At 38.5% G+C, this 15,340-nt stretch overlaps 1 protein-coding gene across 19 annotated transcripts in view; it reads right to left on the bottom strand.

Annotated features, from left to right (window-relative positions):
- Positions 1-15,340, bottom strand: part of UNC80 (unc-80 homolog, NALCN channel complex subunit) — a 228,567-nt gene that overhangs the window by 44,544 nt on the left and 168,683 nt on the right. For all 19 annotated transcript variants that reach the window (XM_009444163.5, XM_003309448.6, XM_054680141.2 and 16 more), the window contains 5 exons: positions 13,497-13,765; positions 11,478-11,612; positions 9,808-9,946; positions 9,054-9,150; positions 729-899 (listed from right to left, as the gene is read on the bottom strand). In XM_009444163.5, the coding sequence (XP_009442438.2) occupies positions 729-899; positions 9,054-9,150; positions 9,808-9,946; positions 11,478-11,612; positions 13,497-13,765 (811 nt within the window). The remainder of the gene's footprint in view (positions 1-728; positions 900-9,053; positions 9,151-9,807; positions 9,947-11,477; positions 11,613-13,496; positions 13,766-15,340) is intronic.

The following is a 15,340-nucleotide window of genomic DNA, read 5'->3' as shown; positions in this document are numbered from 1 at the left end:
TTTTTTTGTCTCATCCAGGGCTCCCTGCCTGCCCCTTTCCTGCCACATGGCAGCTTAGTGACTCTGCTTCGGCACCCAAGCATCTTGAGACAGGACTAACTGCTTGAACTTTGTTTAGGGCTGAACTCTGGTGCCAATTTACCTTACCATTCCCAAATTTCTCAATCCTCTCTCCGCATTATTTAATCCTGTCCCACAGAGAATCTATTAATTCAAGCAGTAGGATAACATTCTGCCCTTTATATTGGTTATGTAGTTTCTGAAATTATAGTTAAAAACACAACACTTCACAAACAGTAAAATAATAAAAGAATACTTAGTTGGAATTGTAGGCATTCCATGTCTCATAAAATACTATAATAACTAATAAAAATGTAGATTACATCTTTAAATTCACTAAATTGGCCCTCTTACACAAGATGTGTTTACCACTGGGTTATAACTGCTGGAGAAGCTCAGCAAGCTATATGCAAATGTGTGTTCAGCAATGATAGTAAGAATATTATTACTATTATTATACTACTACTAATCAGAATGCTTAACATTATTTATTCAAATAACTCACGAACTGTTCACAGTTATAAGGCATAAAGGGCTGAGTTTAGGAGGTATCTGTAAATAAAGATTGGGTTTTAGATTTTTATCCATCACATTTTTTTCTTTTTTTTTTTTTTTTTCAGTGGATACATATGATGTAAGGCTGTAGCTATTTCTGCCAATGGGATTACCTGGTGAGGACCTCTACACTGTATAAAAGGGCCTGTAGGGACGTCGCAAGAGCAGCAGTGGCCGCAATCTCCTCTCGGGCAGCAGGTACTGTCTCCACCTGTGATGTCTGCCTCTTTAGCTTTTGTAGGTAACATGGAACTAAGGCTTCTAAGACCATCAGCATCTGAAGACTTTAAGCGACAGAAAGAAAACCGAGTCACCTTTTACATTCTACTTTTGTTGGTTGTGTCACATTTAAGAGTATAGAACAATGAAAAGCATCTAGAGATATATGAATTCTAAGGCCCCTTGCCACTCCAAATCAAAAGCAGTTAAAGCTGCTGGAAATGTTGACCAACAATTATTAATTCACTAACCACCTGCTAAAAGGTGATGAATCTTGCCTTAAGGAAACATGTGATCTAGTTGGGGGAATTAGCCATATATACAAATAAATGGTTGAAAGAATAACAGAATGATAATAGGTGGAGCTATATAGTCCATCTAGAGAAACAGGCTTCAGAACAAAACTTCAATTCAGGAGTTTGCTGAGAGTGATTTTCCAGCTGCAACAATTTTGAGACAACATGAAACCCTTTCATGGGCGGCTGGCTTCCTGAACTTAAAGAAATAAATAGCAACAAATGTTGGAAACAGCCATTATGATGAAGTCTGACAATGCCTGCTTACCAACGTGAGTGAACACCACTCACTGGATAGGGCCCACACTCAATTTAGTATTGGGGTGCCATAAACACCTTGAAGGGGACATGGAGATTAAGTAGTTATTATGCAAAGTGGGTTTTCCCCTCTAAAGTTGTAAGTGTATAACACCACCAACATAAATCTTTTTTTTTTTTTTTTTTTTTGACAGAGTCTTGCTCTGTCAGTCACCCAGGCTGCAGTGCAGTGGCATGATTTCGGCTCACTACAACCTCTGCCTGGGTTCAAGTGATTCTCCTACCTCAGCCTCCCCAGTAGCTGGGATTATAGGCATTCACTACAATGCCCAGATAATTTTTGTATTTTTAGTAGAGACAGGGTTTCACTACGTTGGCCAGGCTGGTCTCAAACTCTTGGCCTCAAGCAATCTTCCCGCCTCAGCCTCCCAAAGATCTGGGATTACAGGCATGAACCACCGCACCCGGCCATCTTTTGTTTAGAGATTCCCCAATTGTGTTAAAGTTTAAAGATTGTGGGTTCTAGAAAACAGCAGTGATGAGTTGATATCCCAGAGAATCTGAAATCAAGATTTTCTTTGATCTATTCTTTTTCTTACAGATACCAATGAGTTTTTGCTATGCTCTTTATAATACTGAATACTGGTTTCTGGTAATATAATTTTGCCTATAATATGTGCTCTATAAGCAGGAAATGGCAATTATCAGAATTTGATGGGTACGGAGAAAGAACTATGATACTCTTTTGAGTTCTCCTATTTTTTTGGCAACTTAAAAAAGGAGGCAAGAAGTCGGTTCTGCTTTCTGAAACAATAAAAAGTACCTTGCTGCAGACTAATTGTCTTACTAGAAAGGGTGGACAAAATTTTTAAAACACATCGAAGGTACCAGGTAGAAGCTAAGGCTAGCAGATATCTTTTGGAGGTACCAGACTTCTGGGAGAAAGAAAGCTTCTTCAGTTCATCCAGACATTGTGCAGCACTCTTTTTTTTCCAGGCATCTGCTCGTTTGTAAATTGCTTAGGGCCAAAAGGCTAAGGAGAAATCCAAGCAGAAATGTCAGCTAAGAGCTATGAAGCTAAGCAGGATTTTCAGTAGCCTCATAATTGCGAGGAAATATATATTGGAGTTCAGGGACTTCCAAAGAGGAGTTAGGCCCACGGAAGGCTGATCCTAGGAGTGTGAAATAAATAGAACAGCCTTACAAAGACTGAAACTCAACTTTAAATCAAATCAATCACACACTGAATTAAAATGATCTGCCCTACCACAATTGCTAGTCAGAGAGTAAAAATGAATCATTTTTGGAGGAAGATAACATCGGGTAGATCCTCAAAGCATTTCTAATTTTTTTAATGCAATATTCACTAGTCAAAATTATCCAGTCCTGCTAAAACCAAATGATCAAAATCCAAGGAAAGGAACAGACAATATAAACAGAGCCACAAGTGATCTACATACTAAAGTTATCAGACACAGACTTTTATGAAACAATGACTAAAATGTTAAATAAGAGATAACAAAATGGAGAATTTCATCAAAACTCTGAAATCTATTAAAAAAGTGGAAATTCTAGAACTGAACACTAAAATATTTGAAATTAGAAACCTGAAAGGTAAATGTTAATAGTAGATTAGACACAGGAAGAGATGAGTGTGAACTGGAATAAAGAACAAAGGAAAACATCAAGACAGAACAGAGGTGAGAAATGATAGGAAATGCAGGAAAGAACATAAGAGACATATATAGAGCATGTGGTTAAGGAGGAAAAAATACATATACATAAATGGAGAGGGGAGGGAAAATGGGATAGAGGTAATATGTGAAGAGTTATTTGTCAAATTTTCTAAAATTATTGAAAGCTATCAAGCTTTATATTCAGGAAACACTATGAATCCCAAGAAGTATAAACACAAAGAAAAATCACAACTAGGCACACCACAGTCAAACTGCTTAAAACCCAAAGCAAAGAGAAAATCTTAAAAGTAGCCAGAGAAAAAGACACATTAGGGCAGGGCACGGCGGCTCACACCTGTAATCCCAGCACTTTGGGAGGCTGAGGCGGGCAGATCACGAGGTCAGGAGTTTGAGACCAGCCTGGCCAATACGGTGAAACCACATCTCTACTAAAAATATAAAAAATTAGCTGGGTGTGGTGGTGCATGCCTGTAGTCCAAGCTATTTGAGAGGCTGAGGGAGGAGAACTGCTTGAATCCGGGAGGCGGAGGTTGCAGTGAGCTGAGATGGTGCCACTGCACTCCAGCCTGGGCAACAGAGTGAGATTCCATCTCAAAAGAGAGAGAGAGAGAGAAAAAAAGGACACGTTAAATTCAAATGTGCAATAAGATCTAATGCTGATTTTTCAACAGATATGATAAGTCAGTAGAAAATGGAATATTTTCTTTTTTATTTTATTTTATTAGTTAATTAATTTATTTTTTGAGACAGGTCTTGCTCTGTTGACCAGGTTGGAGTGTGGTGGTGCAATCTCAGCTCACTGCAGCCTCAACTTGGGCTCAAGCAATCCTCCCACCTTAGCCTCTTGAGTAGCTGGGATCACAGGCATGCACCACCATGCCCCGCTAATTTTTTTATTTTTTGTAGGGATGGGGTTTTGCCATGTTGCCCAGGTTGGTCTCAAACTCCTGAAATCATGCAATCCACATGCTTTGGCCTCCCAAAGTGCTGGGATTCCAGGTGTGAGCCACTGCACCTGGCCTGAATATTTTCTTTAAATTAAAAAAAAAAAAAATCCAGCTGGGTGTGGTGGCTCATGCTTATAATCCCAGCACTTTGGGAGGCTGAGACGGGTGGATCACCTGAGGTCAGGAGTTCAAGACCAACCTGACCAACATGGAGAAACTCTGTCTCTACTAAAAGTACAAAATTAGCCAGGTGTGGTGGCGCATGCCTGTAATCCCAGCTACTCGGGAGGCTGAGGCAGGAGAATCGCTTGAATCCGGGAGGTGGAGGTTGCTGTGAGCCGAGATTGTGCCATTGCACTCCAGCCTGGGCAACAAGAACGAAAACTCCGTTAAAAAAAAAAAAAAAAGCCAAAGGTAGAAAATAATAAAGATAAAAAAGGAAAGAAAAGGCAGACAATAAAACTACAATAGCAAAAATCAACAAAGCCCCAAATACTGGTTATTCGTAAAGGGAAAACTATTGATAAACTCCTGAAAAGAATAATAAAAAAAGGGAGGGAGCAAAAATTCCCAGTATTAGAAATAAAAAAGTGAACTCAATAAAAACCTCAGTCATTAAAATTTTTTTTTAAAAAAAGCATATCAGGAACAAATTTCTGTCAATAAATTTAGGTACTTAAATTAAATAGAAAAATTCCTAGAAAAATGTGACTTACCAAAGCCACCACCAGGATAAAGAATCTTAATTTTAAAATGTTCCCACAAGAAACCACATTACTTACAGTTTTGTGTATAAATTCTACTCAATATTTTGGGAAGACAAAATGCTCATCTGAGGCAGGCACAGTTCCTCTGCCTGTAATCCCAGCACTTTGGGAGGCTGAGGTGGGAGGAGCACTTGAGCTCAGGAGTTGGAGACCAGCCTGGGCAACACAGTGAGACTTTCTTTATCTCTCAAAAAATCAAAAAACTTAGCAGGGTGTGAAGGCACCCGCCTGTAGTGCCGGCTACTTGGAAGGCTGAGGTGGGAGGATTGCTCGAGTCTGGGAGATCAAGGCTGCAGTGGGCCATGATTGTGACACTGCACTCCAACCTTGGCAACAGAACAAGACCCTGTTTCAAAAATTTAAAAAAGCTAATCCATACCAAATTTCTACAGAGAATAGGAGTTTTTAAAAAAGGGGTGGGGGGCTGGGCGCAGTGGCTCATGCCTGTAATCCCAGCACTTTGGAAGGCCAAGGCGGGTGGATCGCCTGAGGTCAGGAGTTTAAGACCAGCCTGGTCAACATGGTGAAACCCCATGTCTACTAAAAATACAAAAATTAGCTGGGTGTGGTGGCGGGTGCCTGTAATCCCAGCTACTCGGGAGGCAGAGGCAGGAGAATTGCTTGAACCCAGGAGGCAGAGGTTGCAGTGAGCCAAGATTATGCCATTGCACTCCAGCCTGGGCAACAAGAGCAAGACTCTGTCTCAAAAATAAAAGAAAATTAAAAAGCGGGGGGTGGGTAGGAGAGACACTTTCCATTTCATCTTATGAGTCCAGCTTAATCTTCATATCCTTGATACTATAGCCTGACAAGGACTTTATAATAATGGAGGGTTACAAATACACCTGCTAAAACGTTTACCAGTGGGTAGTTAATAAAGTAGTAGCTAAGCAAGATATCCTTTTTGTTTAAGCACTTGTAACTTTTTTAAGTATCCAGAATTGGTTTATCTTGAATGACATAGAGCTACCTAGAATATCTCTTCTACTCCTAACTTCCCTGTGATCCTAGCAATAAAATTCATTAGATAAGACCTTTTTAAAGAATAAAAATTACAGACATAGCTCTCATTAACATAGTTGTAAAAATGCTAAAATAATTGCAAACCAAATCTAGCAATACTGAAAAATGATAATTATACAACCCAATTACAGTTTATTTTTAAGGAGACAGGAAAGTTTTAATTTTGAAAATAAATCAGTGTAACCTATCACACTTAGAAAATAAAGAATAAAAATCATATAATCATCTCTATAAATAGGAACATTTGGTAATATTCATTATCCATCAATAAGAAAACTCAAACTAAACTAAGAATAGAAGGCAGACTCCTTAATAATTAATTTCTTAACGAGTAATAAAATTACTTCCTTAATCTTTACAGGTATATTACAACAAAATCCTTTAGCAAATACTATTCTTAGTGATGAAATATTGGAAATCCCCTACATACCCCAGGATCAGAAATGAAACAAAGATCCCACCATCATCACCATCATCACTTCTATTCCATTTTGTATTAAGGTTCTAGCCAGTGCATTAAGGACAGAGAAAGGAATAATGTGTACAAGAATTTGAAAGGATAAAATACAACTCTCATGATTTGCAGATGACATAATTAATTAAATAGAAAACACTAAGAAATCACACATATAAAATAAAAAATACTGATAACTTCATTTAAAAATGGGCAGAAGACTTCAGTAGGCACTTTGCAAAAGGAGATGTCCAAATTTTGATAAACATTTATCTGAAAAGCTTCCAAACCTTTTAATTTGAAAGAGGAAAATGGAAATTAAAATGATAATGAATGTCACTACAACCCAACAAAATAGCTAAAATAAAAAGACCGAAGATAACAAGTGTTGATGAGGCCATAGGGTACTAGAACATTTACATACTGTTGGTGGGAATGAAAATTGAAACCACCTTGGAAAACTTTTTGGTAGTATCTACTAAAGCAAGAAATACTCATAGTCCATGACTTAGCCCAGCAGTTCCATCCATAGAAATGCATAAATATTTGTGTACAAAGACATATACAAAAACATTCATTGCAGCTTTATTTATAATACCTTCAAACTAGATACAACACAAATGCCTGATAACAAGAGAAGAAATAAATAAATTGTAACATAGTCATACAATTATTATGACTATTATAAGTGAATGAAAAAGAATCAACTACTGTTACACACATTTATATGAATGAATCTCATGAAATAATACTGAATGACAGAAGTCAGACATTAAAAAGTAGCTACTATACTATTTCAGTTAAACAGATTTCAGAAATAGGCAAAACTGACTTATCATATTAGAAATCAGGATAGTAGTGCCTCTATCTGATTTTTCAATCTGAGTGGTAGTTATGTAGATGTGATAACATTATGAACATTCATGGAACTGTAAAATTATGATTTTTTTAGTGTTTTATGTGAATGTTACACTTAAATAAAATACTTTAAAAAAAATTAAGTACAACAGAGACTTGCTGTTACAAATGTTGAAGTCCTGTAGGTATGTTACTTATTCCCATGAGAGATATCCCAGGGAACCACTACTTAAGAAACCCTGACCTTACTGAGACATCAAGATGTCATCTGGTTTAAACTGACAGAATGGAAAATTAGGAGGATTAAAAAAAATTCTAATTTAACTTAACAATATTAGACTTTGGCTTTTAACTCACAATGACAAGGGAATTTGATTGTGAACTCTAACACCTTTTGATTTCAATGTGTTTGAATTTTGACTTGAAAGAGAATTTTATGACTCAACGGAAATTTGGTAAAATTTGAAATGGGAGAACTTTTTAGTCAAACTTAGGTGTTCTCTATGTTGCAGGAATATTGGAGAATCTGTATGCATTTTATTATTGCAGTGTCTCAATTGCAGAATATCTGACATATCTGGTTAACAACGTAGCTGAACACACTTGGAATGGCAAATAGAGTAGAGAGAAGATGTTTACAATCACATATAGAATGGATTTGGAGTTAACTTAATGCAGGATTTGATCCATTCTGGAACTTTTTGTAGATCTGTGGTATTATAGGAACAGCAAGAAAATGGGAGTAGGAAATCCCCTCCATACCCCGAGATCAGAAATGAGACCATCCTGCAGCTTTGTTCTCCTGAAGGCCACAGCCACATCCGTGCCTGACCACAGGCATACTGTTTTTCTCCCCATTGCTCCAGAAGACAAAAATTCGAGAATATTGGGGAAAACACTTCTTACTCATTCCTCATGTGTCCTTCCAGTAAAAAGAGTTCAATTAATATAAATCCCGCTCCTCCTGGCCCTTATTCATTCTCTTATGGGAGAGAGAAACAGGCTTAAGGTGCAGGGCAAATATATAAAGATATATTGGGCATAATCAGCTTGGCTCCTTCCTTCTTCCTGGAAGAGCTTGTCAACAGAGTACAACTTTTAATAGATCAGATTTAAATCTCAGACCAGAGCCAACATCTTTGAATTGGGATGACTCATTCTTCATGTGAGTCTTTTGAATTCTCTGTACTTGGCAAAATGAAGGCAAGATTGATATTCTTGCCCTTTGTGTTACAGAAATTCTTATTGCCCCTTGAAAGGAGTTTTCTTAAATAAATATCTGTTATGAAATTTTGTTTGCTACTAATTCACATTACTTGTGAGGAAAAATATTTTCTAACAAGACTAAATACCTTAGCATCTGCACAAAATTCAAATTAAGGGATTTCAAATGAATGAAGATTTACTATTGTTTTCCAGAACCTATGCTATGTTTCCTAAACTTTGTTTCTTCTTTTCTTTTCTTTTTTCTTTCTTTCTTTTTTTTTTTTTTTCTGACAAAGTCTTACTCTGTTGCCTAGGCTAGAGTGCAATGGGACAATCACAGCTCACTGCAGCCTTGACCACCTGGGATTAAGCAATCCTCCTGCCTCAAGCCTCCCAAAAAGTTGGGACTACAGGTGTGCAACACCACACCTGGCTAATTTTTAATTTTTTAAAATTTTTGTAGAGACAGGGTCTCACTATGTTGCCCAGGTTGGTCTCGAACTCCTGGGCTAAAGGAATCCTCTTGCCTCAGCCTTCCGAAGTGCTGGGATTATAGGTGTGAGCCACCACACCTGGCCTAAATTTAGTTTCTAAAAGCTTACTTGTCAGAATGTTAGGCTGATATTAACCAGCATAACCTTTGTATTCATTCAATTTTGTTTTCTCTGCCATATTTACTTATCACAAGGCACAGAATAAAGGGCTGCAGATACCTTCTGAATGATTCGGGAGCATACGCCACCACAGTGACACAGAGCTTAATGGCTTCACTGATAGAAAATGTCAGATCTTCGTTTCCATAGCAGAAATCTGAAGGAACAAAAAGTAAAGGCAAACTATCAGACTGGATTCAGCAGGAGATAAAGAAGCACCTATTACTCCTAATGTTATCATTCCAGTATATACTGTAGCTTTTTCTTGTTAAATTTTATTCCTATGCTGTGAAAACTATTAATTTCTTCATCTCAAGGGAATGAAATTCTGTTTTCTAGTTTTGAACAATCAGATGTAAAATAAAAATACTTTTCTGGAGTGTTTAAAAAAATCTCAGATAATAGAAGACACTGAAGGGCATTTAAATTGTCTAAGGTTGAGGCTTTACCCTGGAGTTATCTCTAGTTCTACATATTCCATGATAATAAAAGACCATTTTGGAGAGTTATTCACTTAGAATTACCCAAGATAACCCAACTTTCTGAAAACTGCAGTGCTACAGCAGTGGTCTACTGAGCATCATTTTAATATAGTTTTCATGGCAGAGAATTCCTTACTCTTTAGGATTCATAAGAAATTTAAGGAAAAAAATGTACTCATTCAATTTCTACTACTGTTCCATTTATTTTTGCTACTTTGATTTAGTTATATATACACACACATATAAATATACGTGTATGTGTGTATAATACATATATTTATATTTAACAACTGCAGTGAGAAAAAGAATGTCAAAGCAAGTTTTGCTTTTACCTAATGACTTGAGAGGCTTCTCAGCTTTGACCAGCTCTAAGATGTCTAATATGTCAGTGGTCTCTCCCTCTAGGGACTGCAGCAAGTCAAACAGGCACTGAGCTGACACACCTTTGCTGGGCCCATTATTGGCAGCATCCTGATAAAGAAAAACAATTTTTGTTTATTGACTCCCACCACAGTACAACTATAACTTGACAGGAATTCAAATTTTATAAATGCTATTACCAGTAACAAGTACAACATCTACCTGGAATTCAGCTTACATAATTCTGGATCCCGCAATGCTGTGGTATGATTTTGGAGTGGTACACCTGACTTTTAAGGGATCTATTAAATTCTAATCTAGAACAAAAGAGATATTTGTAAAAGCTCATAAAAATACAGCGATATATGAACTTCCAAAAAGTTCATATCAATGATTCCTTTAATTGAAGATGGTAGAACTAAGAAAATTTCTATAATTGATTGGTTGAATACTACAAATATGTTTGCGGAACGTATGCTTATTTTAACTAACAACGCTGGGAATTTCACAGGTCTTCTTTGATAATGTATCTCCACATGGAGATACTTACAATTTTAAATCTATTTAAAATGGCTTTAAATAATTCACTGAAACAACAAATCCTTATGATGTTCTTCTGTGCCAGGCACCAGGCTACACACTGAGGTTATAGAAAACCAAAACCAAAATGCAAATAAAACAACGATACAACAATAACTAAAACCAAACAAACAAGCAAAGACAAAAGCATACAAAGGTCTTGCTTTCATGAAGATTAAATTCTGTTGGTTGAGTGTCGTAGAAATTCATGTTAATGAAACAAATAGATATGTGATATGGTGGTAAAATCTCTGAAGAAAAAGAAAAACAAAGCAGGGTAGGTGGTAGAGAGTGACAAAAAGGAATGAAAATTGGGAAACCTTCCTTTTACCGTTTTCTACTTTCCATCTCTTTTATGAATTGAATATTTAAAAAACTGTAGAGTTGGTCTATTTACGTGTTAGGAGCTGAGATGAAAGCTGAAGAGGAATGTTGAAGAGAAATGATATGCTTGTTGAAAGAAATATTATTTAGGGTATGCATGTCTCATTGGTTAAAGAAAGAGAGCTCAGAGACTGAATATACAAACTGTCAATGACTAAATCATATATAAAAATAGAACTTTGACCCACCACCTGCAACAACCTGCTCAGGAAACCAACCCATTGTCTACAATAACCAGCTCAGGACGCCAGCCTAAGTCAGGCTTGTAGGAAGTCAGGCCACTACCTCCAGTGGTAACCAAACAATAACCTCTGTAACAACTGGCCCAAAGTAACCAGGACTGGCATAATAACTGAGAGCTTTCCTAATTTTTGTCCCAGCTTCCAACTTAGGACCAACCAGAGAAAGCCCAATATACACCCCTAACCCATCATATAAGATGCCCAACTACTAGTTAGTTCACCTGCAGCTTCCCCAGGCCAATAGCTCCAATCAGGACATACCTGAAGCTTCCCCTTTTTTCACTATACAGTTTTTCGACTCCTCTGCCTGCCTTTGCATCTCTGCCAAAACACAAGTGATGGTAGCCAACTCCCTTGCCATAGTAAGCTCTAATAAATAACCTTTGCTTTTCTCATTTTGTTGGTCTTCATTTTTTTTTCCCACAGAGCTTACTTACAGGAAATTCCAGGAGAGGGGCCACACTAGCAAACAGCTGGAGCACAAAGGGCTTCCGGTGTAGAATATAGAACTGGTGACAGGCAAATTCGATGGCTTGACGCAGCTGGGGATTGCTTTCATAGTCGGAGTACACCTATGGAAAAATGCCAGATATTCAAAAAATGCCTTAATGAAGTATCAAAGTTGTACTCGCTTTTAAAACTCATGGTCATGGGAAGCTTGGAGGGAAATGGCTAACTTTGTAAACTGGTAGAGAGGAATGTAAAATGGCATAAACTTTCTCTAGATAAATTTAGTAACACACCTCAAAATGCTGAAAATCTAAACATACTTTTTTTCCAGGAAGTTTGTGACTAGGAATTTATCTCAAGGAAAGGACTAGACACATGTATAAACATGCATACATAAGAAGGCCTGCTGCAAGACTGGCTATAACAGTGGAAAATATGAGACAAATTATTCATAAATATTTCTTGGTTAAGTGAATTACGGTATATACAAATCATAGAATACTGTGCAGTAATTTTTAAAATGCTGTAAGGCTAAATGTAGCTATATAAAATGCCTATGATATTCTTAGTGTTATATGAAAAAACTAGGTTACAAACTTGAAAATATATAATTCTGGAGTGTGTGTGTGTGTGTGTGTGTGTAGGAAAGAGTGCCAGGATTTGTAAGTATAAACAATGATTACCTGGGAGAAAGGATTTTAAGTGAGCCTTATCTTTTCTTTAAACTTTCTCCATCTTTTGAATTTTGTAATGAACATAATTGCTTTTGGTAATCAGTAAAAAAAATACTTACTAAAAAAATAGAGAAAATTGCAACTATCTAAAAATGAGGAAGAGAGTCCTGTGATAGTAACTTTCTTGCCCCCATAGGTTGAGCAAACTTAACTTTGTATGTGTTGTGATCATAATTTTTATCAAAACTTCCTCAAAAATAGAGAACTAGGATGAGCCCCTGGGCCCTGCCTGATTTTATTTAGTACTCCTAAATGTAGCCAGCTATACATTAGACACGAGTAAATAAAAATTGTTCCTGCTAAATTACCTTCTCCAATCCCAACACACCACATTTACTGGGAATGAAAATCTCTATTCAGTTAGAGGTCAGAGAATCTCTCGGGAGAAGCATCAGCTAAACACTTGCCATACATGTGACTCAAGAACAGAAGTTCTCAAACTTTCTAGGGCAGTAGTCCCCAACCTTTTTGGCATCAGGGACTGGTTTCATGGAAGACAATTTTTTCATGGACCAGGGTGAGTGCGGGGGACGGTTTCGGAATGAAACTGTTCCACCTCAGATCATCAGGCATTAGATTCAGGAGCATGGAACCTAGATCCCTTGCATGCACAGTTCACAATAGGGTTCCGGCTCCTATGAAAATCTAGGGGTGGGGGTTCCTTACAGGCCACAGACCAGTACTGGTCCCTGGCCCGGAGGTAGAGGATTCCTGTTCTAGGGCATCAAAACCATTTGAAGGTCTTGTTAAAAACACAAACTACTGGGCCCTGATCCCTGAGTTTCTGATTCAGTAGACCTGGATGGGCTCCAAGAATGTGCATTTCTCTTTCTTTAAAACTTTTTTTCGTTTTAGAGATGTGGTCTTGCTATGTTCCCCAAGCTAGTCTCAAGCTCCTCACTTCAAGAGATTCTCCCACCTTGGCCTCCCAAAGTGCTGGCATTACAGGCGTGAGCCACCACACCTGGCCAGAATGTACATTTCCAACAAGTTTCCAGTTGATGCTGATGCTGCTGGCCCAGGGACTACAACTTAAGAACCACTGTCCTAGACGAAATGGGAAAGCATATCCCAAGTCTGGGGCTCTCAGAGTAGAAAGGAACATTGTGAACTCTTGCAAATTTATGGGGGGATTTCATTTGTTGCCTTCTGTTGTCACAAAAGAAGATGATAACACCATCATTAAAAAGTTTCAGTATAGACCTAGTTGAACGGCTAGATATGAGCAGTACTCATGTTAATTTTCTGGTTGGGAGAGGAGGTTCTGGGCACCTGCAGCATGGTGGGGAGAATCCACTGGTAGCCGCTGAGAGAGAAGAGGTGGTTGAAGTGCACCGCGGTGTTGATGACGGTGGCAGCATACTGCCTGAGCAGGGCACTGTCTTCTGGGTGGAGGATCAGAGCCCCGTTAAAAACGTTGAGGAAAAGCATGATTTCGTCTCCCCACGGAAACTCGCTCGGCATGCCCAGGAACATTTCCTCCAGCAGCTGGATCCACAAGCTTTTCTGAAGAGTGTCGAGGCCAAATAGTTCCTTTCCAGCTGTGAGAACATGAAACAGCAGAGACAGAATTAGCCCCACACCAATCCTGTCAGCATGAGAGGTGATCAAACCCAAGGCGCTGCTGTTCTCCGTTTGTTCCAGCTCCAGGATGTGAAGATCTACTGCTGAAATGTTTTCCAGCACAATATTACTGGCCTTGATACAGCACTTCCCTTTTCTCCATGGACTTTCATCATCACCTCTTTAACTAACTGTGGGTAAGGCAGAGCAGGCATTGGCAGTGTTTTACTGCTAAATAAACATCGGTTGGAGAAAAATAAATTATTTCAGCTAGAAAATAGCAGGGATGGGACTACTGCTTGGTCTTTTAATTAATGGTCAGAGGCTAGAGCTCTATCTACTCCTGCTGAAGCTGAAGCGTTTTGTTTTTTGTTTTTTGTTTTTTTGAGATGGAGTCTCGCTCTGTCGTTCTGTCTGGAGTGCAGTGGCGCAATCTCGGCTCACTGCAACCTCCATCTCCTGGGTTCATGTGATTCTCATGCTTCAGACCCCTGAGTAGCTGGGATTACAGGTGCCCGCCACCATGCCCAGCTAATTTTTTTTGTATTTTTAGTAGAGACAGGGTTTCACCATGTTGGCCAGGGTAGTCTCAAACTCCTGACCTCAAGTGATCTGCCTCCCTGGGCCTCCCAAAGGCCTGGGATTACAGGCATGAGTCACCTTGCCCAGCCTGTCTGAAGCTTCTGGAGGAGGGTGATAAAACATAGAGATGCTAATTTAAGTAAATTGTCTCAAATTAATAACTGAGTAACAGAGCGAGGCTCCTAAGTGGGTCTCTTTTTGTGTCTCTGTCTCTTTATCTCAATTGAGGTATTATTTAGAGTAAAATGCACAGATCTTTAGAGTTCATTGAATTTTGACAAAAATATGCACTATGCACTCATGTAAACAACATTCCATCAATATACAGACAATTTTCATCACCCTTCTGCCCCTTTCCAGGAAATTCATTCCCTCCAAATCCAGAGGCAACCACCATTCTGATTTCTGTCATTCTAGATGAGTTTTGCCTCTTTTTGAACTTCACACAAATACCTGGTCTTTGTTTAGTCAAGTATTCTCATACCCTAACAACACCATTCTACCCACGCTTCAACTGCTGATGACTAGCTTAGAGCAGTGGTTCTCAAAATGTGGTGCTTGGGATAGCAGCATCAGCATCACCTGAGAACTTAATAGAAATGCAAACTCTTGAGCCCCATCCTGAAACCCGGAGGTGGAGCATGGGGCCAGGCAATCTGTGTTTCAACAAGTCCTTCAGGGGTCTCTTGTGCACACTCAGATCTGAGAAGCACTGGTTTTACAGCACTGTCTGCTGATTCAGATGCTCTCCATTTGAGAACAAAACAAGTGCGTTTAGGAGACATACCTAATGCTAAATGACGAGTTAATGGGTGCAGCACACCAACATGGCACATGTATACATATGTAACAAACCTGCACATTGAGCACATGTACCCTAAAACTTAAAGTATAATAATAATACAATTTTTAAAAAAACACAACAAGTGTGTTAGAAAAAGCCCCAGAGAGGCAATGTTTCTTTGTTTGAT

The sequence above is a fragment of the Pan troglodytes genome, chromosome 13 (assembly GCF_028858775.2).
Source record: "Pan troglodytes isolate AG18354 chromosome 13, NHGRI_mPanTro3-v2.0_pri, whole genome shotgun sequence".
Classification (NCBI taxonomy): Eukaryota; Metazoa; Chordata; class Mammalia; order Primates; family Hominidae; genus Pan; species Pan troglodytes.
The sequence above is the reverse complement of the archived record's forward strand: the minus strand, read 5'-3'. Positions and strand labels throughout refer to the sequence as shown.